This window comes from Ictalurus punctatus, chromosome 10 (genome assembly GCF_001660625.3).
Source record: "Ictalurus punctatus breed USDA103 chromosome 10, Coco_2.0, whole genome shotgun sequence".
NCBI classification, from domain to species: Eukaryota; Metazoa; Chordata; class Actinopteri; order Siluriformes; family Ictaluridae; genus Ictalurus; species Ictalurus punctatus.
The window spans coordinates 16,755,922-16,780,054 of record NC_030425.2 but is presented as its reverse complement, the minus strand read 5'-3'; the positions used below and the strand labels follow the sequence as shown (position 1 = coordinate 16,780,054).

The following is a 24,133-nucleotide window of genomic DNA, read 5'->3' as shown; positions in this document are numbered from 1 at the left end:
CCTTTTTACATTATAGCCTAAACACTTACCAGTTAATAGGTTTACACAATGAATCAAATTTACTTCATGCTTTGCTTAAACCACAATAAGATTGTCATCACTGAACAATTTAAAAAGGTATTCATACACAAGCACAACAAAGGATTCTCAAATCCCAAAGTTGCAGAGAAGCAGCCTTTTTCAGACGCTTTGTTGTAGTAGTAAACCACAGTAGGTCCAAGATAACATTATTTACTTGTTTTTTGATTTAGTGAGATTTGGATTAAATCCATTCCATTAAAATCACCAGTCAAACAGGCTAGTAACTAATATGTAGGCTATTAACCATGAGATTCAATATCTGAGTATTAACTTCCACTTCAAACATCATTAAAACCGAACATTAGCTGGCACTAGAATATTACAAAAACCTAAAAGCAAATAGACATGAATCCGATAGACATGTGATCAAATTATTTAATTGTGATTTGACCAAAAAAAATATATTATGCATGCATTTAAAGACATAGAAAAAGACAAAAACTTAACTTTAAGGTTCTTTAATTCATAAAACAACTGGCATCACTTTCTCCAAATACAAAAAAAAAAATACAAAAAATATAAGAACAAAAAAAGCAATAGCATTCCAGACTGTACAAGAGAACAACATTTCATTTGTGTCTAAAAGACCTACATTTTATAGACCCCACAACATCAACACACGCGCGCACACACACACACGAAACAAAAAGAGTATCTCCAAAGTGTATCTTCATAATAAAAGCATAGTGGTACATGTACATTCTGAAAAAATGCTTGATTAAAAAGATAAAAAACAATCCCAGGTCTATTCAAATCTTGCTTTCTGGGGGGGACGACAAAAAAAACAAAACAAAAAAAAAAAACAAACACACCACCACACACACACACATACATATATACATATTATATATTAGAACAGTTTAGGGAGCTGTCGCAACCTGCTGAGATCAAGAAAATTCCCGACAGAGCCTTGAGTTTCCGGGAGTGATGCGAGTCTGTGGTTGTCAGATAAAGAGGCCCGGCGCTGAGGTCGGGGTTGAGGAAGGACATGTTTTGGGTTGTTCTCCTTCTCTGGGCTCGTTTTTGTGTGCGCAAGCAGCTGCATTTTAGGCCTTAAGTCTCGTATTAGTTGGCTTTGAGAGTCTTGAGCGGAGAGAAGTGGCTCAGGCTGCTTGTTATTTGTTAAATTTTTTAGAATAAAACCAGTGTCCCGCTCTCGCCCCACGTTTTCTGATACGTCTAGTTGCAAGGAGCAGCCGAGTGCAGAGTCAGTCTGTGCTTTCTGTGCTCTCTCGCTGCAGTCGTCCTCTTCCTCCTCACTGCTGCTGCCGCCGCCGCCACCTTCAATCAGTCCGTATTTCTTCATGTACTTGCAGGTGGCTAGTGACATGTTGCTGGAGGAAAGGATGCTCAATCCAGTGCTGCTCTTGTCCAGTGGAGTCCTTCCAAAAAGCAGCGTGCTGGGGTTGGATCGACCCCCAGGAGACTGGCCTCCCAGCGACAGGCGGGACAACTGAGAGTCGCTGAGGTACTTTAGAGCGATGGCGTTTGCTTCTAAACTCAGATCCACGCCGCCACTCAGCCCACAGATGCTGCTGCCCACTTGTTCAGAGAGAGTCAGCCTCGGGATGACCGCATCAGGGTTTATACAAGCCAGCGTGCTGGACACAAACATAGTGGATTAATAGTCAAGATACAAATTATTTCACAGGGGTTTATAAAGATATATACAGCGTTTAAATATTAACAAGTTACTGTTATCACCAAACTATCCCTTATACCCCACACTCACACCAGCAGGGACATGACATGATCAATGGAATTCATTTTCACAGAGTTGGAGAGTTTTGAGGACCGTTAGTTACACTGAGTTGGCAGGACACGGAACATGACAAAATTTGTTTAACTTGCAAATGAGAAACAAAGCAATCTGTTGACTTCCAACAGCAGTGAGAGACAGCGGTGTTTCTGCAGCTAGGCGCTTCATTTACATAAAACACAACAACGCTGGTACTTCGGTGTAAACATACAGTAAAAATCGTGAAGTGCAAAACAGGAAGTGGGACAATGTCTGATTTGTGATAAAAATGTGTGGTTATATATACACACACATTCTGTAGCTAGCTGCATCAACATTACTGAAACCATGGCAACTGGCAGTAAATTAAAGATAGATCTACAAACCATCAAAGAGAAATAATGCGTAATAGCACCGAGGTGGTTTATATGCACATGTTCTTCCTTCCTATTCTATTACATAATCACAATTATGTAAACTTCTACTCTAGTGCCTGCTGGTTATCATAAAACCCAGTACAGTGCTTCCGGAAAGTATTCACAACGCTTCACTTTTCCCACATTTTGTTATGTTACAGCCTTACTCCAAAATAGATTAAATTCATTATTTTCCTCAAAATTCTACAAACAATACCCCATAATGACAACGTGAAAGAAGTTTGTTTGAAATCTTTGCAAATTTATTAAAAATAAAAAACAAAAAAGCACATGTACATAAGTATTCACAGCCTTTGCCATGACACTCAGAATTGAGCTCAGATGCATCCTGTTTCCACTGATCATCCTTGAGATGTTTCCACAACTTGATTGGAGTCCACCTGTGGTAAATTCAGTTGATTGGACATGATTTGGAAAGGCACACACCTGTCTATATAAGGTCCCACAGTTAACAATGCACGTCAGAGCACAAACCAAGCCATGAAGTCCAAGGAATTGTCTGTAGACCTCAGAGACAGGATTGTATTGAGGCACAGATCTGGGGAAGGGTACAGAAACATTTTTGCAGCTTTGAACGTCCCAATGAGCACAGTGGCCTCCATCATCGTAAATGGAAGGAGTTTGGAACCAGCAGGACTCTTCCTAGAGCTGGCCGCCTGGCCAAACTGAGCGATCGGGGGAGAAGTGCCTTAGACAGAGAGGTGACCAAAAACCCAATGGTCACTGACAGAGCTCCAGCGTGTCTCTGTGGAGAGAGGAGAACCTTCCAGAAGAACAACCCTCTCTGCAGAACTCCATCAATCAGGCCTGTATGGTTGAGTGGCCAGATGGAAGCCACTCCTCAGTAATAGGCACATGACAGCCCGCCTGGGGTTTGCGAAAAGGCACCTGAAGGACTCTCAGAAGATGATGAAACAAAATTCTCTGGTCTGATGGCCTGAATGGCAAGCGTCATGTCTGGAAGAAACCAGGCACCACCCATCACCTGGCCAATACCATCCCTACAGTGAAGCATGGTGGTGGCAGCATCATGCTGTGGGGATGTTTTTCAGTGGCAGGAACTGGGAGACTAGTCATGATCGAGGGAAAGATGAATACAGCAATGTACAGAGGCATCCTTGATGAAAACCTGCTCCAGAGCGCTCTGGACCTCAGACTGGGGCGAAGGTTCATCTTCCAACAGGACAACGACCCTAAGCACACAGCCAAGATAAAAAGGAGTGGCTACAGGACAACTCTGTGAATGTCCTTGAGTGGCCCAGCCAGAGCCCAGACTTGAACTCGACTGAACCTCTCTGGAGAGATCTGAAAATGGCTGTGCACCGACGCTCCCCATCCAACCTGATGGAGCTTGAGAGGTCCTGCAAAGAAGAATGGGAGAAACTTCCCAAAAATGGGTGAGCCAATCTTGCAGCATCATACTCAAAAAGGCTTGAGGCTGTAATTGGTGCCAAAGGTGCTTCAACAAAGTATCGAGCAAAGGCTGTGAATACCTGTGTACATGTGCTTTTTTTGTTTATTTTTAATAAATTTGCAAAGATTTCAAACAAACTTCTTTCATGTTGTCATTATGGGGTATTGTTTGTAGAATTTTGAGGAAAATAATGAATTTAATCCATTTTGGAATAAGGAAAAAGTGAAGCACTGTGAATACTTTCCGGATGGACTGTGTATATACACACACACACACATTCCAGTTTCTACTGCGCTGGGCTTGATTACAAATTACAAAGCTTTTACAGTTACAAAGCTCACGTGCTTTTCACTCTACGCTGGCTGCCATTTGATCGTGTCCTCAAAAACGTCAATGTTCAGTAAAATTTATTCGGTCTTTTCACTTATTTCGGTTGCTGAACATTCAGTGCATCCCTATTTATTAGTTTTGTTTTTTTTTACTCTTTTGCCATATTTCTGACTGATAACTCGTATTGCAATGTACTCGGGTGTTAAAAGGCCAAGCTCCTACGCAAAGTGCATTAAGTTTCACAGATCTGTCGAGACACTATACGCCACCAAATGACAAGCACAGAGCAATTTGAGCTAGAGGATAAAACACCGGACACGACACTACAGATCACAGCGTAGGATGCTTCATGTACCTGGCGCTCTCCACAGTGCTGCGGTTGGACTTTCCTGTACTGAGCTCCACGTTGACGCCGAGGCTCTGCAGCTGTCTGAGTGTGGCGCTGAACACCCGATCCTCCTCTGAACCCTCAGCATTCTGCTCTCCGAGTGCAGGTTGGTTTGGAGGAGAATTTCTAGGTGACAGACTGTGTCTGGGACGAGGACTCTGCACGTCCCGCTCCGTTTTTTCTTCTTCAGGTACACAGTCTTGGAGACGGCTTTTCACTTGACCCTATGGAAAAAAAATAGCAAACTTGTCTAAAAACATGTCTCAAGCTATAATTCCAGACTACATATGAGAGAGAGAGAGAGAGAGAGAGAGAGAGAGATGAATCTTACCAGTAACTCTTGATAAAATCTCTGACTGGGTATTTCTCCATTTTGAGAGAAGTCCTCTGTGTCGTGAGACTGAGAGTTATAATACATGCTCGCACTTGCTCCTAATACAGGACTCTGAAAAGAACCTGCTACATCTGATGTGCTGGGGGGGAGAGAAAACTTTATTAATAAAAAATATGTACTAAAACTTTGTAATCTAAATCCAAATCATGTAAATAAACCGTAAATATTATTTTGCTTAGCCCATTTCCCCGAGTTTAACACTTACAATATCTCTCTATTGTTCTATCCACTTTCCTTCCCAAATAAATGATTACATCTTATATAATTATTATTATTATTTTATATTAGTGTTGTTGAATTCTCAGTCGGTCAGAAGGTGTTGATTGATTTTCTATAACAGCAGCTCGGACAGTAGTTCTGGCTGTAATTCAGATCACAGGTTCATATTAATGCGCTCATTCTCCCATGTGATCGTTTCTATAGTAACGACTGATGACACATCTTGGCCCAAATCTGTGGTAATTATGAAATATTGTGAGCTCCTCTAATCATTTGCTTGATTTTGCGTTAATCTGTGCGATACAAAAATTGTTAAATCATGGAGGGACTGAACAACAGCAGGTCCCGAAGTGATGAGTAATTTTGGTGTAAATCAGATTTCAGTACAGGGGGATTAGTTTGCATTTCTGAGAGTGGTAATCACACAGACACACATTGTACAGCATAGCCTGAAATAAGGATTGTTTGAATGTGTATTAACAGCAGGTGATATCATACTTGTGTTGTGGCGATGATGTGGAGTGTCGAGGTGTCGCAGGGCTCAGTTCCTCTCTGCTATGGTGGATCGTCTCTGAGCAGAGTTTGGAGGACACTGTGCTGTTCGCCTCTGGATCACACTCAGACTGTTCTTCATGTATGGAGCTTTGATCGGGAGCACTCCAGAACAAACTGGCACCTATGTGAACGTTTTTAAACGTGTTGAGCTGATTTGATGTTGAAGAGAATGACGTAAAACAGAAAAGGCTGATGGAATAATGAAGGTTGTGTGCACCTGTTCCTACTGCGATGCTCACACTCGTCTTCTTTAGGGGCTCAGAAAGCACTGAGGTCTGAATGGCCTGCTCCTGCTGCTCCTCTGGAGATGCTCGAGGCGACTCTGGCACCTTGCTCTGGGCATCAAGAAGTTTCTGGATCTAAGAGACACAGGGTAAAACAGGGGTCGTGAACGGGCTGGCCACAGTGGTGTAAACGAACACAAAAATGGAAGTTTTGACAGAAAAAAACACAACATTGTTTAAAGACAAACTGACAGACGTACATGTTCATTCCACCTACTTCAAATTAAAAACAGATGCTTGAGTAGAAGTGTGTGTTGAGACAAAAAAAAAAAAATCATCATTACATGAATGGGTGGTTTTAACATTGATACACTTGGTCACCGTCACATGAAGACTGATATGAAGATATTCATCTTCAGTGACTACTTTATCCTGGGAAATAGAACCATGTTTGTTTGACAAACAAAAATAATAACTGCAAGAGCAGGTGGGATTGGTCCTCAGTTTTGGACTGCATATTTCACAAACACAAACCCTTCTCATTAATAGGTCACATTTAAGCTGGTTAATCAATTGGTTTAATATTTTTGAAGCCCTAAAATGTGAATTACCGCAAAACATACTCTAAAAACAAACTTTCCTTACTGAACATAAAGGCGATGACATTTTTTTGTTGGCAAATTGCTGTGATGTAAGCGGAATGAAACACTTTGGGACCAAGTGTGCCGCACAAGCCCTGAAAAGCGAAGCAGAAATGTTTTCGATTGCCCCCAGGTGGCTGGATGCAGTATAGGTCAATGTAAGCTAAAGGGACGCGAGATAAACTAAATCAAATTATACTTCAAATAATTTTTTCCCAAAAAATGGTTTCTATCATTTTAGGTAGTTTTTAACCACGCTGATGCAAGTTCAAGTGTTCGCTTTTTTAAATAGGTTTATATAGAGTTAGTTATTTGATGCTATAAAACGAGGGTGTGACGTGCTTGCACGCTCACTACTGCACAGACTCGGGCTCCAAGATGTCAGTGCTATACTGGGACTATATTGCGGCTTCACTTTTCTACAATGGAAGAGAGTGAAAGTGCGTCGTCCATTTTTTCTTTTATTTATTTATTTATTTTTTTAAACACAGTCCATGTTTGGGAAATGGTATTATAGGAAAACAAATCAACATCAGTGTTAACAGCATGTCCCCAAGTTCTTTACTCCTTACTTATTAGGCTGAATATACATGTAGTGTATATATATATATATATATATATATATATGTATACTAATACTATTAGCATATAATACTAGAGGCATTTTATTGGCCACTGATTTTTCTTGACTTCCTATGCTTCTATCCACAACAAACCTGAGCCTGCAGTTGCTTCAGCTGCCGGTCCTGCTCCATCAGCATCCTGTAGGCATCAGCAGGAAGAAGGCCCACGCCTATGTCTGGTGCAGTGACTGCAGTGGCACCAGGCTGCAGCTGGCAGCACTGAGCCTGGCACATGGGCGCTGTGTGGTCCAGAGCTCCACTACAAGGGTTGGCGTTGGGAATGTGTGGTGCATGTGATGGAGAGTAGTGCAGGGGAATGCTAGCATGGCACACAGGGCTCTGAGCAGGTGACATGCGGCACCCCAGAGACAACGCAGGCTTGGTAGGGGACAGACAGCAGTCCCGATGTGGGCTGCCTTCAGGAGGACAATGCACAGGGTTCTGCATAGGTGAAGATGGAGTCCCTTGCCAGGTGTTGCCCTGGTACATGGGCATGTGGGCACGGTGGGCAGGGCAGCAGCTGCAGGCGGGGTTGAAAGCAGGGGTACTGTGGAACACCATGTGCTGAGAAGGGGGCAGCAGTGCCGTCTGATCTGCACTGATGGACACTTTTTTGCTCTTTTGGTTTGGCACTGGAGGATTTGGGTGACCAGATCTTTGTGTGCGCTCCTGGATAGAGCCACTTGGAGATGAGCCAGCCTTGGGTGAAGAAGACGAGGAGGAAGATGATGAAGCAGAGAAGCCATTGCTCGATCTTCGGCCCACAGAGGGAACAGATTTCCTGCACGTGGATGGTTGGTGCCCAATAGTGGACTGTGTTCTATTGAGCTTTGGCTGGGACAACACTGGGGTCAGAGGTCGCCTGATAGGTGGAGGGCCAGCCATGACACTCTGAGAAGTTGGTCGTGGTGCAGGGTGGGAGGGTGGAGTACTGCTGCTAAAGCTCCTAAGCTGAGGATTTGATTGGACAGGATGTGTCAGAGTGTGCTCATAGGATTCCACTACTTTTCCATCCAGGAAGCTGCCATCCAAAACCATGGAGAGTTCTGGCACAGAGGGCTGGACTTGTCTTGTCTGGGGGGGAAAAAATATGGATGAACATCACGAAAGTTAAACTTTAAACAAGTACTTAAAATATATATATATATTTAATTTGAATGAATCATTCTGTAATAATCTACATATCAGATGGTCACAAGCCATAAAGCTTTAAACATAATGGATCAGTTTCATTGAGAAGTCCTGAGAAAGTCTCAGTTTAAATAAAATGTTTAAATGTTTTTGAATACAAAAAAGGCTTCAGTTTAGTTGCATACTATTACAATTTAACTAGATTTGAAATGGAAATTAATTATCCTAAAAGGAGTTTAGGATACTAAATAAAATCCTATGTATACAAAATATTTCTGTATATTGGGAGTTCTACAAAGCTTCTCATCCTGTCCAAGTTGAAAGCAAGAACAGAAAGGAAAGAAATAAAAGAGGAAATATTGTTTTCTACAACCTCTTAACCTCTGGAACTTTCATATTTTCTAGATTCATTACACAAAGTGAAATATTTCAAGCATTTTTTGTATTAATCTTGATATTATGGCTTACAGCTCATGGAAGTCAAAAATCCAGTATCTCAAAATATTAGAATAAAGAATTTATAATACAGAAATGTCAAACTTCTTAAAAGTATGTTAATTTATGTACTCAATACTTGGTCGGGGCTTTAATCCTTTTGCACGAATTACTGCATGAATGCGGCGTGGCACGGAGGCAATCAGCCTGTGGCACTGCTGAGGTGTTCTGGAAGCCCAGGTTACTTTGATAGCGGCCTTCAGCTCGTCTGTATTGTTGGGTCTGGTGTCTCTCAGATTCTCTATGGGGTTCAGGTCAGGTGAGTTGGCTAGCCAATCAAGCACAGTAATACTATGGTCAGCAAACCAGTTACTAGTAGTTTTGGCACTGTGGGCAGGTGCCAAGTCCTGCTGGAAAAGGAAATCAGCATCTCCATAAAGCTTGTCAGCAGATGGAAGCATGAAGTGCTCTAAAATCTCCTGGTAGACGTGGCATTGACTCTCGACTTAAGAAAACACAGTGGACCAACACCAGCAGATGACATGGCATCGCAAATCATCACTGACTGTGGAAACTTCACACTGGACTTCAAGCAACTTGGATTCTGTTCCTCTCCACTCTTCCTCCAGACTCTGGAACCTTGATTTCCAAATGAAATGCAACATTTACTTTCATCTGAAAAGAGGACTTTGGACCACTGAGCAACAGTCCAGATCTTTTTCTCCTTAACCCAGGTAAGACGTTTCTGAAGTTGTCTCTGGCTCAGGAGTGGCTTGACAGTAGGAATGAGACACTGCATCATTCCTGTATTATAAATTCTTTATTCTAATATTTCTACACTGGATTTTTGATTTTCATGAGCTGTTAGCTGTAATCGTAAAGATTAAAACAAATAAATGCTTGAAATATTTCACTTTATGTGTAATGAATCTAGAATATATGAAAGTTCCACTTTTTGAATTAAATTACAGAAATAAAAAATTAATTTTAAATGATTTCTTTTCTTTTTTTTGGGGTACACTTGTAGTTCCACCTCTGAAGACAGAAAGACAAAATAATAATAAAAAAAGAGAAACAGATATAAAAAGAAAAGAAGACCATTTTCTCCAGCCTCTCAACTAATTGTATGTTCCAGCTATAAAAAGTCAAAGAAAAAGTAAGCGAGAAAAGGAGAAAGAAAAAGACTGAAAGACCATTTTCTACAGCATATCAACCGACTCTATATGTAGTTACAGGTCTGAAAAAAATAAAAATAAAAAGAAAGAAAAACAACAGGGAAAAAAGTGTTTTCTACAGCCCCTCAACTGACTGCGTATGGAGTTTGAGCACTAAAAAGACAGACAGACAGACAGAAAGATGTTGTTATACATAGCCTCTCAATTACTGTACATCATTCCAGCTCTGAAAAGAAAGACAAATACAACTTTCTACAGCCTTCCAACTGCCTATACCACCACACTTTTAGCTAGTTTAGTAGCATACACATGGATACAGTTAGTGTTTCATCCATTTAGGATCTGCTGCCCTACAGGTCAACAGCAGATGTGTTAAAGGTTAATGATTTGAAAATTTGAATGGCACCAAACGTCTGTGGCGCATCACATTGAATTTCATTAAAATGAATATCATTTTAACAACAGGTTGTGTGACTGAACCTTAATGTGTATCCTTATTGTTGAGTAATAGAGATGGCACCAGGACCGATACTGGGCTGAGACCAACAAGAAAAAAAAAAGATGCATAGGACATCCGAGAAAACATATCGGCTATCTGATTCTGTAACAGACCGCAGATAGGAAATGGATTTGTAAAAGAAATGGATTTTTTGGAACTGGAAATGTTTACCAATAAAAAGACTGTTTACTGTAGACTAAAGAGACTAGACTGTTTTTTCTTTTGCTAAAATTGATTTATACTGATATATTGATTTATACTGATATATTGATACATTATTATATTTACAATGCAACTGATTTTGTTTGAAGGAGATCAGCTGTGAAATGCTTCGTGTAAGAAAATTTTAAGGCTTAATAGTTTTTAAAGAAGAAAAAAAAGAAAAAGAAATCACATGGGCATCATGAGCAGCTGATAGTCAAGGTTTCGATATCAGTATCAGGAAATGAAAAGGTGGTATCGTGCCTTCTCTACTGAGTAATGCAAAGGATAAACGTGCAAGAGCAGTCAGACCTGTTGGCTGATGGGGTGAGGGTTAGGAGATGGCCGAGGAGAGAGATCCTCATCTTCAACTCCTGAGTCATGGTCGCTGATGGACAGTTTATTCTGGACTACAGCTGATGATGCAGTTCCAGCTCTGATGGAAAGAAGAGAATATATTCATTGCCAATGGACACGTCAAAAAATAAAAATAAACAGACAAGCAAAAAAACAAAACAAAAAAAAAAAACTGCGACACACCATCTTTATTGTAGTCAAAACTGAGTTACTGTACAAATGCTAAATACTTCAGCTTCTTTAAATAGCAATCCATTTTAAATAGTCCGCTGTTTGTGCGTTTTTAATAACAGAGGCTGAAATATAGGCGCAGGTTGATCAGGGTACACCGGCAAGAGCCACGTCCAAAGAAACAACTCGTAGTTCCCCCAATCCACGCGTGCACTCCTCGCCAACCTTCTGCCGCGCTTTCCTAGTCCTTTGTGGTGCTTCTTTTTAAAATAGGAGCCGCAGTGCAGACGAGATAACTCCAGTGGTATGGACAGCAGATAACTGGAAAAGGTGAAAGTAGGGCCAGCAGCAATGAAATGTCCATCCACAAAGTTAATGGAAGCTTTGATTTCCAAAAGTGTTGAGTGATCATACCTCAGCTCAGATGAAGCAACGCGAAGAAACAAGGACATCAACATAAAAAACACAAACACTTTCTAAAAATGCCCAGGATGCAACCGCTTTCTGTACAACATGCTAGCGCAATCTGGTCACAACGTAGTAATAAAAAAGCTGAGTGAGCATCCTCCAAGTGCAGTGATTCCATCATTTTGGCCAGGGGTTGTATTCCTCTTATACCACAGCAATTTGACAATGTTATATTCATTATAGAACAATACACCACACATTTAATGTTGTGGAACATCCATGAGACAACTTAATTCCTGTTCTCATTTATGTTAAATCAGCTATAAACAGCAGCTTCCTCACCAGCCTCCCTCTTCACTCTCTGCTAAAGTTAAGACATAGCTTGTCATGTTACCAAGAAACCGCAAGGTGTAACCTCCTCTGTCATGAAGATGTTGGGAAACCTAATTACAGTGCTGACACTGGAGACACCTTCCATTAAATAAAAACTTACAGAAACTTTACCCTAGCAAGGATTACACACACTTTGTAATTCATTTATGAGCTGTTACTAATGAAACAACGTATTAGAAAGAGCGCATTAATATAAACATGTGATTTGCAGCTGCACCACTGGTCAGAGCTGCTGGTATAGAAAATTAAAATCAACACCTTCTGACCAATCAGAATCCAGAAAGGTCACTTTACCTCGGTAACGCTGAACGAGACAACGCCTCTTTAAAGAGCTCAGCCTCCCGATTCTGGCTCTCAGCACCGAGATCAAAGTGCAGCAAACGTCCCTCTGCTGGCTCCACATTCTACACACACACAAACAAATTAAACTCTCAATTTCTAGGATATTTTTTGCATGTAAGGAAGAGATAAAAGTATTATATACATTTGATATATTTTCATATTCACAATGCAGTGGACTACACAACATGAGAGTGTTGCATTATGGGAACACAAACACCTCTAACCCGAGTCAGACTAGAAAAAAACTGGTCAATTGTGTTGCTTGTAGTTTGTCTCTTGAGGGTGTGGCCTGTCCAGCATTTTCATTTTAGCTCCAATGAGGAAAAAGTAGCACCTAAAATGTATGACCTACAACCCACGATACCCTTTGCCATTATTTAAAATGTTTTTTCGTTCTAGCTTTGTTGACAGATTAGCAAAGCAAGCTAACTGTACTAGCTCACCATGTACACTCACCAGAGACACCAATGATCTCTGCTACTTCCTTCCAAGCTTTATTTTTCTCCATAAATGTCTTATACATATTTATGGAGAGGTCATATGAAAGGATAATTTGTTTTCCATATTGTGTTAAACTGTAAATGGGAACTAACTGAAGGTAGGAAATAAAAAGTTGAGAACGGGGAACTGAAGAAATGTCAGACCATGCATGCCCAGGTTTGGTCTAAGATATTAGTTTGGATTTATCGCTTTACTGTATCAGACCTAACTTGTCTAATGTGAATGGTCATCTTTTGCTTTAGCGCTATACTCTTAGTGAGCCGACCTTATAAAGTGTGAGTGATTCTGTGCTGACGAGAAGCTGATAGCTCATATCCTTCGGCCCACGCAGCTTGCACTGGTAAAACTCAGGATCCCGGTGAGTGAGCGAGTACAGGACCACCAGGAACGCCTCGTCCTCCGACATCACTCTGGAAAAGACATGAAGACTCTTAGTGTTTTACAATGTCTCAATTATTCAAGAAGATGGGCTAAACGATGTGTAAAAAACACAGAATGATTATACATTTCTACTTAAACAATAAGAAAAGCTACTTACTCCAACAAAACCATGTTCATAAGCACCATTTAAAATAAAACAATTCACTCAAAATTACAATCATAAATCATATTAACACGTACCAGAAAATGATTACATATTAGATCAGTTTAAGTGTCACTCCACTGGCTGCCTGTTTCCTTTAGAACGATACAACACTTCGAATATCTCCGAATGCCTGACACGTTAAGTTTCAAATCAAGGCTTAAGATTATTTACCACTATCCTTCTCCAAAGACCACGTATAAAACTTGTTTAAATTTTTATTTTTTTCTTAAGTGATGAAGCAGCCTAAATAATTCCTAAATTTAACATTTATATTCTGAAATGTATATATTTCTGTCAAGCTGCACTGAGACAATGTCCATTGTTAAAAGTGTTGTACAAATAAAACTAAATGATTTTCATAATCGATTATTATCCATTAGTTGTTGCAGCTCTAATGATTTGTAAGAATTTCCTGAACATTTCTAACCTGTCTGTACATTTAAGAACATTCTGACAGGTTAAAATTGTGATTTGTATATTAATTTTAACACAAGTTTAAAATAATTTTGGACCAAATTGGAGAATTTGTTAAAAATCAGAGTAAAACTATATAAATAATGACTAAATTAAAAACGTGTTTTGCGTGACAAGAAACAAAAAGAGATACCCTTCGACAGAAGTGCACACGGGATGAACAGATGGATGCAGCACTCACCTGTCATGGAGGGAGGAGCTGTACAGGTACCTGAGACACCATGCCCACACCACTGGGTTGTGGATGTGGGTAACACCACTTAACCATCTGTCACATGAGAGGAAGGGGGAAAAAAAACTTCACTATCCAGCCGCTCAACAGTTACAAATCTCCCGTGAGGCTTTGGGTCAGGCTGTGATTAGCGCAGATTAAATTACCAACACTGAAGGATTAAAAAAGGGTGAGCAGAAACCACTAAGTAAACGGTCAAAGACGAAAAACGGTGAGGTGACTGACGTGGGCTGTGATAATAGCTTGTTAAATAGCTTTAGCTTACCATATAGGTAGAAACAACACCTTTTATAATCTACGAGTGACCGAAAAGTTGCTTATAGTGCAGACTGAAACACAGCACAGTGGAACAGCAGCAAGAATACTGAATAAGTACTGCAAAGAAACTAAATAATAATAATAATAATAATAATAATAATAATAATAAATATAGCTGTAAGCAGCAATTATAGGATCAAGCACTAAGTTAGGATATAAGCAAGCATGATTTTAGCAGGGTAATGATCATCATAGATCACTCAATTTAATCCTAGCAAAAATATGCTTTTTTCATCTCTCTCAAACATTAGGTGGCGCTGTTCCGAAGCTGTGCAGGTACACTCAGTTTGGCCTAAATACACTAAAGCGTAATGAAGATATAGCCTCGGGCCCATTTCAGCACGCTCGGTGTCGAATTTGTCCGTGTGGGATTTGAGAACGGTTTGGTTTATCAAAAGCTTTTCATATTTTTTTGCCAGCATGGTCTGAAGCTGATCTGATTCGATTTTCATACAAAAAATAATTTTAAAAAAACAAAAACAAAGAACAGACGAATGGTCTAGGAGGAGTTTGAAAAAGTTGGTTAACAACGCATTTAAAAATGGCGGACAGGAAATTCGGTCGACCATGGCATAATTGGCATCATTGTATTCAGCTTGAGCAAAGGACTCTAGCAAGACCAGTCTCATAACAATAGGCAAAAGTATTCAAACACTTATCATGCTTTAAAAATATCTTTTAAAAAAAAAAAAAAAAAAATACCGAATCCCAGAATGGCTGTACTCCAAAATGGCAGACCTAAGCAAATTTCATATAATTTGACTCGGAATGCCCCACAGAATCAAGACAAGTTTCATGATTTTAGCACTAACTCTTCAGAACTTATAAGCAAAAATGTGCTTTTTTCGTATCTCAAGAACAGTAGGTGGTGCTGCTCTGAAACCGCAGGTGCCCTAAATTCATGATTGCTTTGACAGACTCATTCGTACATTATTCGAAAACGGTTTAAAACACCGTTCAAAACACTGACGCAATTATCAATCATTTCAGATTCGTTTTTATTGGGGGGAAAAGGCCACCTTTTTGAGTGATAACTTAGCAGCGTAATAGCAGTGTACTCTGATGTTAAAATGTAGCACTTCTACACAAAATACAAACGGTTGGCAGATCTGCACCAAATGCTTTCTGCCCTCCTGACTTTTCCTTTTCCGATCAGGAAAGAAATAAAGAAAAATAAAAAACCATGGAGGAGATGTAGCAGTGAATGCATATTAAACGTATATTGCACGTATACGTCCACATAGGTTAAGTTGAGTGCAGTAACTCGAGGAAATGTTGGTCTATATAGATACCGATGCAGATTTTGTAAAGTGCGAGATATACATAAAAATAAAACACTTCACAAAATCTGCATGGTTATCTCAGTGGCATTTATTTGAAACGTACAGCAACAAAACATTTGCTTTAACATATCACTCCGCCCCTTCGGCTAACGGACAGCTACTGATCGTCCAGCTACTGTTCTGAAAGACGAAAAGGCTCAAGGATTTGAAAATCAGATCTCATGAAACAGAAACCAAGCTGCAATGAAAATTGCTGACACACTAAAAAAAAAAACATTTAAGCAACAAACATGTAGATCTCGTACATAACCCATGCAAAACTGGGAACACTTACACTCCGACAAGAGGAAGCGTGTAGACCTTTGGATCCGACTCCAGGATGAGGAGCAGTTTGCGGGTTTGGTCCATGGTCAGGAACCTGGGGGGGGGGGGGGGGGGGGGGGGGGGGTTTAATATTTTCTTGCATGACTTATTTATATATTTTATATCTACACACACACACACACACAAACTATTTTATATATTATATATATAAAAAAAAATAATGTGTGTGTAGATATATAAAATATATATAAATATATATATAAAAATATTAACCATGTAATAAGTTATTAGGGGGAAAAGCTTTAGTAAAATAAACGAATTAAAGTATAATACAATTATGGTATTGCCTCAATAAAATTTGTCAGTAAGGGAGAAAAAAAACCTTCAAAAAAAAAAAAAATCTAATTTTCACTTAAGCTTTTAACTAGTTTATATTATTTGCCTTACATACTACTTTTACATTCCATTTAGACAGAGATGGCATTGATCTGATTCCCAGGATCAGTATCACGCTGACACCAGAACAAAATTGAACCTGATATCAGCAAAAAAAAAAAAAAAAAAAAGAGAAAAAGAATTCGAGCCAATCCTGTAACAAATGGAAAAGATTGGATTTGGAAAACATTTTCTGAATGTCATTTTCTGTATTTGCCTGTACAAGTGCTTTAGATTGTAAAAATCATTTTAAAGCTTAACAGTTTTTAAAGAAAAAATAGGAGATATTGGTAAAGAAAAAGTGTCTTGTTGTATATCCAGGGGGACATGAGGGTGTGACGTAAGGAGGAGTTACGAGGGAACATGACTCTGGAGAGCCTATGCTGTACGTATTTTGTATACATTTGGTGTACGTGTTATTAGTGGTACATTGTAAAGGCAGGCAAGAGCCATGCTTTCCGTATTAAAGAGGTGTTTTAATTTGTATGAATTTCCTCCGACTGTTTTGGTAGGGACCTGCGGGAAGGGGGTGAGGGGTTTAATATGTATTTTTCTATTGAATGTTACAAACATGGTGTGTATCATGAAAAAAAATTTTTTAAGAAAAAGTGGTACAGTACCATCTACCTTTAGATTATTTTTCATTTCTGTTCTATTTTTACACAGATTTCTAAAAATATTTTTCCTTTATTATTATTAGCCTTTATTACCATTTTATTTTTTGACTACATGTTATTTCATTATTGTCTGTTTTTACTGTAAAGCACTCTGAGCTGTATTTTAAATATATACTGTATGAAGGGTGCTATATAAATACACATTATGATTATTAGAAATGGCAGAGTTACCTCTTTTTCTTTTCCGATACTGAAACCTTGAGTATCAGCCGATATTTTCTCTTTAAAAACTACTAAGTTTTTAACTGGCACCAGCCTAATATAATCCTGGGTATCAGATTGGTATAATCTGTAATCATTATCATTATTATTATTATTATTATTATTATTATTATTATTATTATAGTATAATTTACAGTCTCAATAATGTTCCAATGCATCCAAATATGAAATCTTGAGAGTAATTAAAGCTCAAAAGAAAAGTTTAAAGCTAATCAACAGCTCTACTGTGTGTTTAAATGTTTTTCATTCTGAAAAATAGCATTTTTTAAAAGGGTGTGTGTTCACTCACCCTCGTTTCCCCGCGTTAGTGTGAGTGTGTAGAGGCTGTGCCATGCTGGCAGGGCTACTCAGGTTCCTGGCCAGCGCAGTAGGGATGACGGGCAGTACGCGCACGGGGACGGCCTCCAGTGAGCTGGACAACGTCACTCCGGCCCAGCTCAGGCTGAAGCTCAGCCGGTCCATGTTCTCCACACAGCTGAGACGCACACGCAGACTAATCAGCTTACACAGCTCCATCGTCTCTCTGCTGCTGCAGGAATGCTCCAACATCTGACAGAGTGGAGATCCGGATATAAACATCATCAATATCACATAACAAGAGGAAACATCATCACCGGTGGGAAAACATGGAAATCATGGATCAGGGTCAAATCACCATAATTCTACTAAACTTCGATTTTTTTTTTTATTACCCCCAAACCCCCCACCCCCCGTTGGCACCTAATAATCACCTCCTACAGAACTACATGAATTATTGAATTTGTAGTTCCCTTAAGCGTTTATAAAATAATTTCACAAATAATAAACATGCATATTTTGTTTTTTAAATAAATGGCCCGCAAATCAGATTATTCAAGCGGTGATGTAAACAGGGTGCTACAATACCTTATCTTAACTCTAGCAAATCAGCTTCTTCATTTATCATTCACTTGTTCTCTTGCTATTTTTTTCTGCTTATTTTGTACACAGTAAACAAGCAGAGTGTCTGCTCTAAATAAAACAGCGGCGCGCGGGGGGGGGGGGGGGGGGGGGGGTTAAATAAATAAAAGATAAAATAATTGTGACCCGCACAGCTCTCTTTGTTTTAAATCAGAAAAATAGACATCCAGGATATAATATGCATCAGGAATGATAATTAGATCTAAGCCTAGAACTCCTCCTGCTTAATTAGAGAAAGGACAGCATGTGCACATGCCACCCAAGTCATACAGACTAAACCGGTTATATATAAAAGACACACGGTAATAATTGCCTCTCCCTGAGGTGCAGATGGTACTGACAGGCTGGAGTAACTGCCAGAGAACGCGTTCATTACTGCTGTAACACACCATGACGTCTGAGTGTCTGGAGAGTTTCTCAAACAGCTGCTCCATCTCTACCACATGTCACTTACTCGTAACCGACAAACACGAGTACACACACACACAAACATTTTGATCAGATACCTTAAAAGTGATGTCCAGGTCACGTGCAGTGTACACGGTGGTGTCGGGAACGGGCTGAGAGTCGAACACACATGGCACCAGGATGTCGCCGGGGAGGAGGGCAGTCGGCGATTTCGTGGAGCCGTCGGGTTGCTCTCTGCCGGGGTCAAACCGATCCAATGTGATCGTCACGCCTTCCTCATCTACACAGCAGAAATGATGAAAATGTATACATATACAAAGGAAACCTTCACCCTCAAACATGTAAATTAAAAAAAATCATAATTTTTTAAAATCATGTGTTTAGTGATTCTGGCATTAATGTGGTTAGTGCTGTATTTGACTTATTCCTGAGAGACTTAAGCGGTTGTGTGTCACTCTGATGTCACAGGGTGATGCAGTCATCACAAACACCGTTAAAAAATTTTTATTTATTTATTTATTTATTTTTTTTTAATGTCAATGAGCTCATAAAAACATCATTTCCCAACACTGTTAAATTCTACGCCATGTTGATAAGAAATCCAGAGTACAATCTACTGATGGACTCCGTAGACTCCCAGAATGCAAATGCCTCTATACGATGCAGCTGGTTAGCAATATACGAATTGACGAGGGCGATGGTGATGATGGTATCGGCATGAACGTTGAAGCTTCAGAACATGATCTGTTTGAGCAGAGTGTACAGATGAGGAGGTGAGAGAGCTGCCACATCGCTCTCTTTAGATAAACGCGTTCAAGTCATGTCAGAAAGATCATATTTACGAGGTGAACGCACATGAACGCCACAACAAAGTCATAATTACTCAGTCGGAAACCCTGAGCTCTGATCTGGGAGTCAGGAAGAAAACACAGTGGAATAAATGGATTCGGTAGTTGACGGGAAATTTATTGAAATTGAATGTTTACTCGTCTCAGAACCTGATTTCAATTATTATTATTATTATTATTATTATTATTATTATTATTCAGCTAATTGCCTGCACAAAATACGATAGCATTGGACAATTACAATATAATATGTAAGGATAAAGTTTACAGTGGCTTCATAAATTGATTAAAAACATTCAAAAGCAACACACCTGATACATGTTCTTTGTTACCAGCACAGGAGTACCAATGCAAGTGACTTCCTTCCAACACTATGCTTATATAAAATCAAACTAGTTTATCTAGTTTAACTCATACTGAACTTCCCGTCAACGTTTCCTCTTCTACACCTGTATACTGTAATGATTTATAACACCACTATCCGCCGTCACTCAAAACAGGCTTCCTTTTGAATCTGGTTCCTCTTAAGGTTTCTTCCTCGTGTCCTTCCAGGGAGTTTTTCCCCCACCGCAGTCGCCTCAGTGTTTCTCAGAGAGCCAATCCCCTATAAATCGTCTTTGTGCCAACGTCTATTGTAAAAAGTGCTATACAAACAAAATGCATTTAATTGTTGCGATATCATGTATCACAGTGTTGATACATAATGTCATTAATGTCATATAGCCCAGCCCTAATAGTCACTGATCAGAGGTTTGCTCACCGCTCTCCACAGCTAGCATCCCAAGAAGGAAACAGGAAAACTGAGGCTTCTTGCTCTGTCGTGCATGACGATGAGCCAAACGCAGCGCTTTCTCCATGAGCAGCAGCCTGGGCTTTCTGAAACACACACCAAAACAAGTCACGAGGAGGAAATACCAACCAGGAAAGGAGTGAAAGCAAACTATAGGTCGACCGATAGAGGATTTACCGATACTGATAAATAAGTTGGGCAGTACCTGAAGATAACCGATTAATTAACCAATTTTTTTAATCAATACGGAATGAAACTCTCAAAGTAAAATATTGCTGATCTTTATTACAAAAATAAACAGTGCTGACTGTACCGTGAAAATGTACTGAGTTTTTTTTTTTAAATGAAATAAACATAGAAATATTAATATATATTAACTACTAATAAATATTAAAGTAAAGATATACAGCCAAACCAAAAAGTAACACTTCAAATAACAAATAAAAAGACATCCAGTATTAATTACAAAACACTTCTAATAAAAACAAAATTTGTCAGTGATAATTTTTATTTCGGCTCTAGAGGCCGCGCTCATACTGTATAAAGACAGCGGACCCTTCTCTGCCGCTCCCGCAACTGGGAACGACTATCGGTGTGGATTTCTGCTGACGGTGCCGATTAATCTGCAAAACCAATTGATCAGTTGACCTCTAAAGGAAACTAAACGACATTCTAATCACAATGCTGGAGAATTCTGGATTCTGATTGGTTAGAAGGTATTGATTCATGATCAATAACAGCAGCTCTCACTAGTGCAGGTTTATCTTCATGTCATTTAATGTTTCTATAGTAAAGTAACAATCTATCACAGGAACTTGCATGGTGAATTCTCCACATAAACTGATATAAACACATGTAAATCGCTGAGATGGTGATTTTTTTTTTTTCTGTAAGCATATGTATATTCAACATTTATGTAAGGAGTCTCCAGTATCAGCACTTTGTAACAAAGGTAAAGCTGTAACTTTAAGCTTTCTGACATCTTCACACTTGGTCCTATTAAATAAATTTTTTAAAATAGAGGCTGGTGAAGGAACGATTGTTTACAGCCGCTATAACGAATGTGAAAACAGGAATGAATGTGAAAACAGGAACTTGTTTAACAGAAGTTCAACAACATTAAATGTATCTACAAATGGATAAAAAGTACGACGTGTCATTCATCTGAACGAATTAAAAGTAGGATGCATAAGCACAATAAGAGGAAGAAAACATTCAGGATGTGCTGAATAGAAATATGAACCAACTTTTAGGTGATAACAGGAACTCTGCCATATCACGCTGTCCTGTTGCTGATTATTTTCCTATAACAGCATGACACTGATAGTGGTTTAGTTCGAACAAGTTTAAACCAGACCCACCTGTAGAAAGAAAGATGAAGACTGACAAGATCTCCATTAGGAGTCGGATCCCAAAGGTGCATTTTAGATTTAGGAAATGTTAAAGGGCTGATGATGCTCTCTGGTAACCTTTAAAGAAACAAAACCAGAATGATTGAGGTTATTAGTAGTTGGTTTTGATGTTAGATTATTTATCTTGAGGTGAAAATGTTGGGGACGTGTTGTTACCTGGTGTTTTGTGCTGTATCTGGTCTGCACACTGCTTCCAATACGTGGGAAGGCAAACCTCGCAAATTCACCTGAATGCGATTCATGTTTCAACTGTATAACTGGAATTTTTATAGGAAAGAAAAACCCAGTAAAAGATACTTGACTTTATGAACTCGTTTAATGGCGCTTTAACGGCATGGCTAGTTATGAAGCTAGCAAGATATCAGAAAGTGGCATGGGAATGTAGTACGCGCCCTTTTAGATAACTAGATCCTATTATTAACAGTGAATCAATTTGTAATATTTCATCTCACCTATTCTGGGCTTTTTGAATGGTTCGACCCTGGCATTTTCCTCAGCTCCTCGTCATACTCGGCTCTCTGTTCCAACAAGGGCGGCTAGCTGGCTAAGCTAACTGCAGCGCCGTACGAGTTCCTCTGCTAACGGGACAGAAATGGCTCAAATAACAAGAACCGTTTAACTTCCAACATCCTCCGCGGTATCACACGCGGCAAAAAAAGATCCGGTCTGGCGAATTCGTTAATGCTTCACTTGACTCAGTAGGTTAGCAACAGTGTGTGGTATGTTATCAGACTGAAAACAAAACAGACGCCTCCATTAAGAAGAACTAGCCAAAGTCAAAAGTAAATTGTGGCGCTGTTTCTATGCTCCAATGGCGGGACAGGACGGTTAGCCAATAGCAGCGCAGCAGAGCAGAGCTCGACCAATTAGGTCATGCCTTCTTAGCCCCGCCCATCACGAAAGCTCTAATTACCTGTAATTACCGCTGCACTGTAAAACACTTATTCTCTTTAAACGGAGCTAGCTTTGTTGTTAAGAGTTCACGTTTCGTTTAAGAATGCCGCGAAAACTGATAACTGAAAAATTATACATGAATGAACTGAAAAACTGGAAGATACAAATGATTTAAAACACAGAAAATGTCAATTCAAAATGTTTTGGTCTTCTGTTCCTTTTAACTACTACCACCACTACTAGTCCTACTACTACAACTAATATTACTAGCTTTTAATTAGCATTTTCTAAATGTGGCGTAAAATTATTATTATTATTATTATTATTATTATTTTTATTATTTTTATTATTATTAGCAATAAGAATAATACTAAGAGGAAAGCATCATAACTATGAAGTGGACAAACTAAAAACAAAAACCTGTAACCCTGACATAACCAAAAGCAACAACAATAATATTATGAAATAGTAAATAAATAAATAGGTTACTTACTTAATTAATTATTATTAACCCCACCAGGGTTGGGGGTGCGAAACCCGCCTCTGCCCTGTGTGTATTGGGTTTGCACATTCTCCCCATGCTTCAGGGGTTTCCTCCGGGTACTCCATCCAGCGTGTCCCCTGCCTTGTGCCCTGAGTTCTGTGGGATAGGCTCCAGTCTCCCTCACGATCCTGTGTAGGATAAGCAGTATGGAAAATGAATGGATGGATAAGAAGAAGAAGAGGAGTAGGAGGAGGAAGAAGAACCTGTAACTCTTATATAACCCAGAACTTTTGGTTCTGTCATACTTCTGTGTGATATGTATAGTCTACCTTATTTATTGTCTCCCCCAAATGCATTTTGTTGATGTTAGAGCAAATAATCCACTTTGTTCATGTTCATTAGACCTGCGACTTTATTTCGCACGTGCCTTCTCAATCACTGCTGATGAGGTGTGTAAACACTTTTAGCTCAACTAATGTGACTGATAAGCTGCATGAACCTACAGTCTGGGCTAGAAAGAAATCAGCCCTAGCTTCGCTGCTCCTGTCTTCATACCATTCTGTGTGTTTTTCTTACAACCACTAGAGGTGCTGTGCACTTCTACAAAAATCTAAAATAATCCACTTTAAGACAACTAATGTGGACAAAAAAATTGAAACCTTCTTATTATCTTTGAATTACAGAAAGCTTAGCCTTGTAAACATATTTCTACTGTATTTGCACTGTATACGTGCATTTTGTGTTTGCCAACTATTTAGATGAGAGTTACAAGTAGATCTATGGCCTTCGGTTCTGTTTTTGCTTCATCCACTGCCAAATACCCAGTTAGCAAAGTGATGTTGGATCACATCAGCCAACATCAGTTCTGTGCCAACACTGGGCCAACGCTGGGCCACCTTTAAATTCACTTCGCCAGTGAACATCTCTGCTAACATCTGCACAACTTTGTATAGCGAGGGCTGTCCAAAACAGATGTTGGGCCAACATCAGTTCACTATGTTTTGGGTCTACTTTAACAGGACTGAGTATGGTTCTTTTTTTGAAAGCACCCTAATATTTGAACTGAACTCATGTTGGTGCAGATTTTTGGCTTACAGGTAGGTCGCATTTCTCCAGAAATATTTTTATACTCATTTGTTTGTCTCTTGTA

At 39.4% G+C, this 24,133-nt stretch overlaps 1 protein-coding gene across 1 annotated transcript; it reads right to left on the bottom strand.

Annotated features, from left to right (window-relative positions):
• Nucleotides 1-523: 523 nt before the first annotated feature.
• stil (STIL centriolar assembly protein) lies at nucleotides 524-22,401 on the bottom strand. The gene is made up of 17 exons (XM_017477291.3): nucleotides 22,058-22,401; nucleotides 21,762-21,862; nucleotides 21,555-21,662; nucleotides 20,164-20,279; nucleotides 18,654-18,835; nucleotides 17,498-17,757; nucleotides 15,885-15,968; nucleotides 13,899-13,985; nucleotides 12,923-13,067; nucleotides 12,109-12,218; nucleotides 10,798-10,921; nucleotides 7,138-8,118; nucleotides 5,774-5,915; nucleotides 5,500-5,677; nucleotides 4,720-4,861; nucleotides 4,356-4,612; nucleotides 524-1,682 (listed from the first exon to the last, which is right to left on the bottom strand). The coding sequence occupies exons 2-17, from the start codon at nucleotides 21,845-21,847 to the stop codon at nucleotides 932-934; spliced, it is 3,753 nt and encodes a 1,250-aa protein (XP_017332780.1). The 5' UTR covers nucleotides 21,848-21,862; nucleotides 22,058-22,401; the 3' UTR covers nucleotides 524-931.
• Between the last annotated feature and the right edge of the window lie 1,732 nt (nucleotides 22,402-24,133).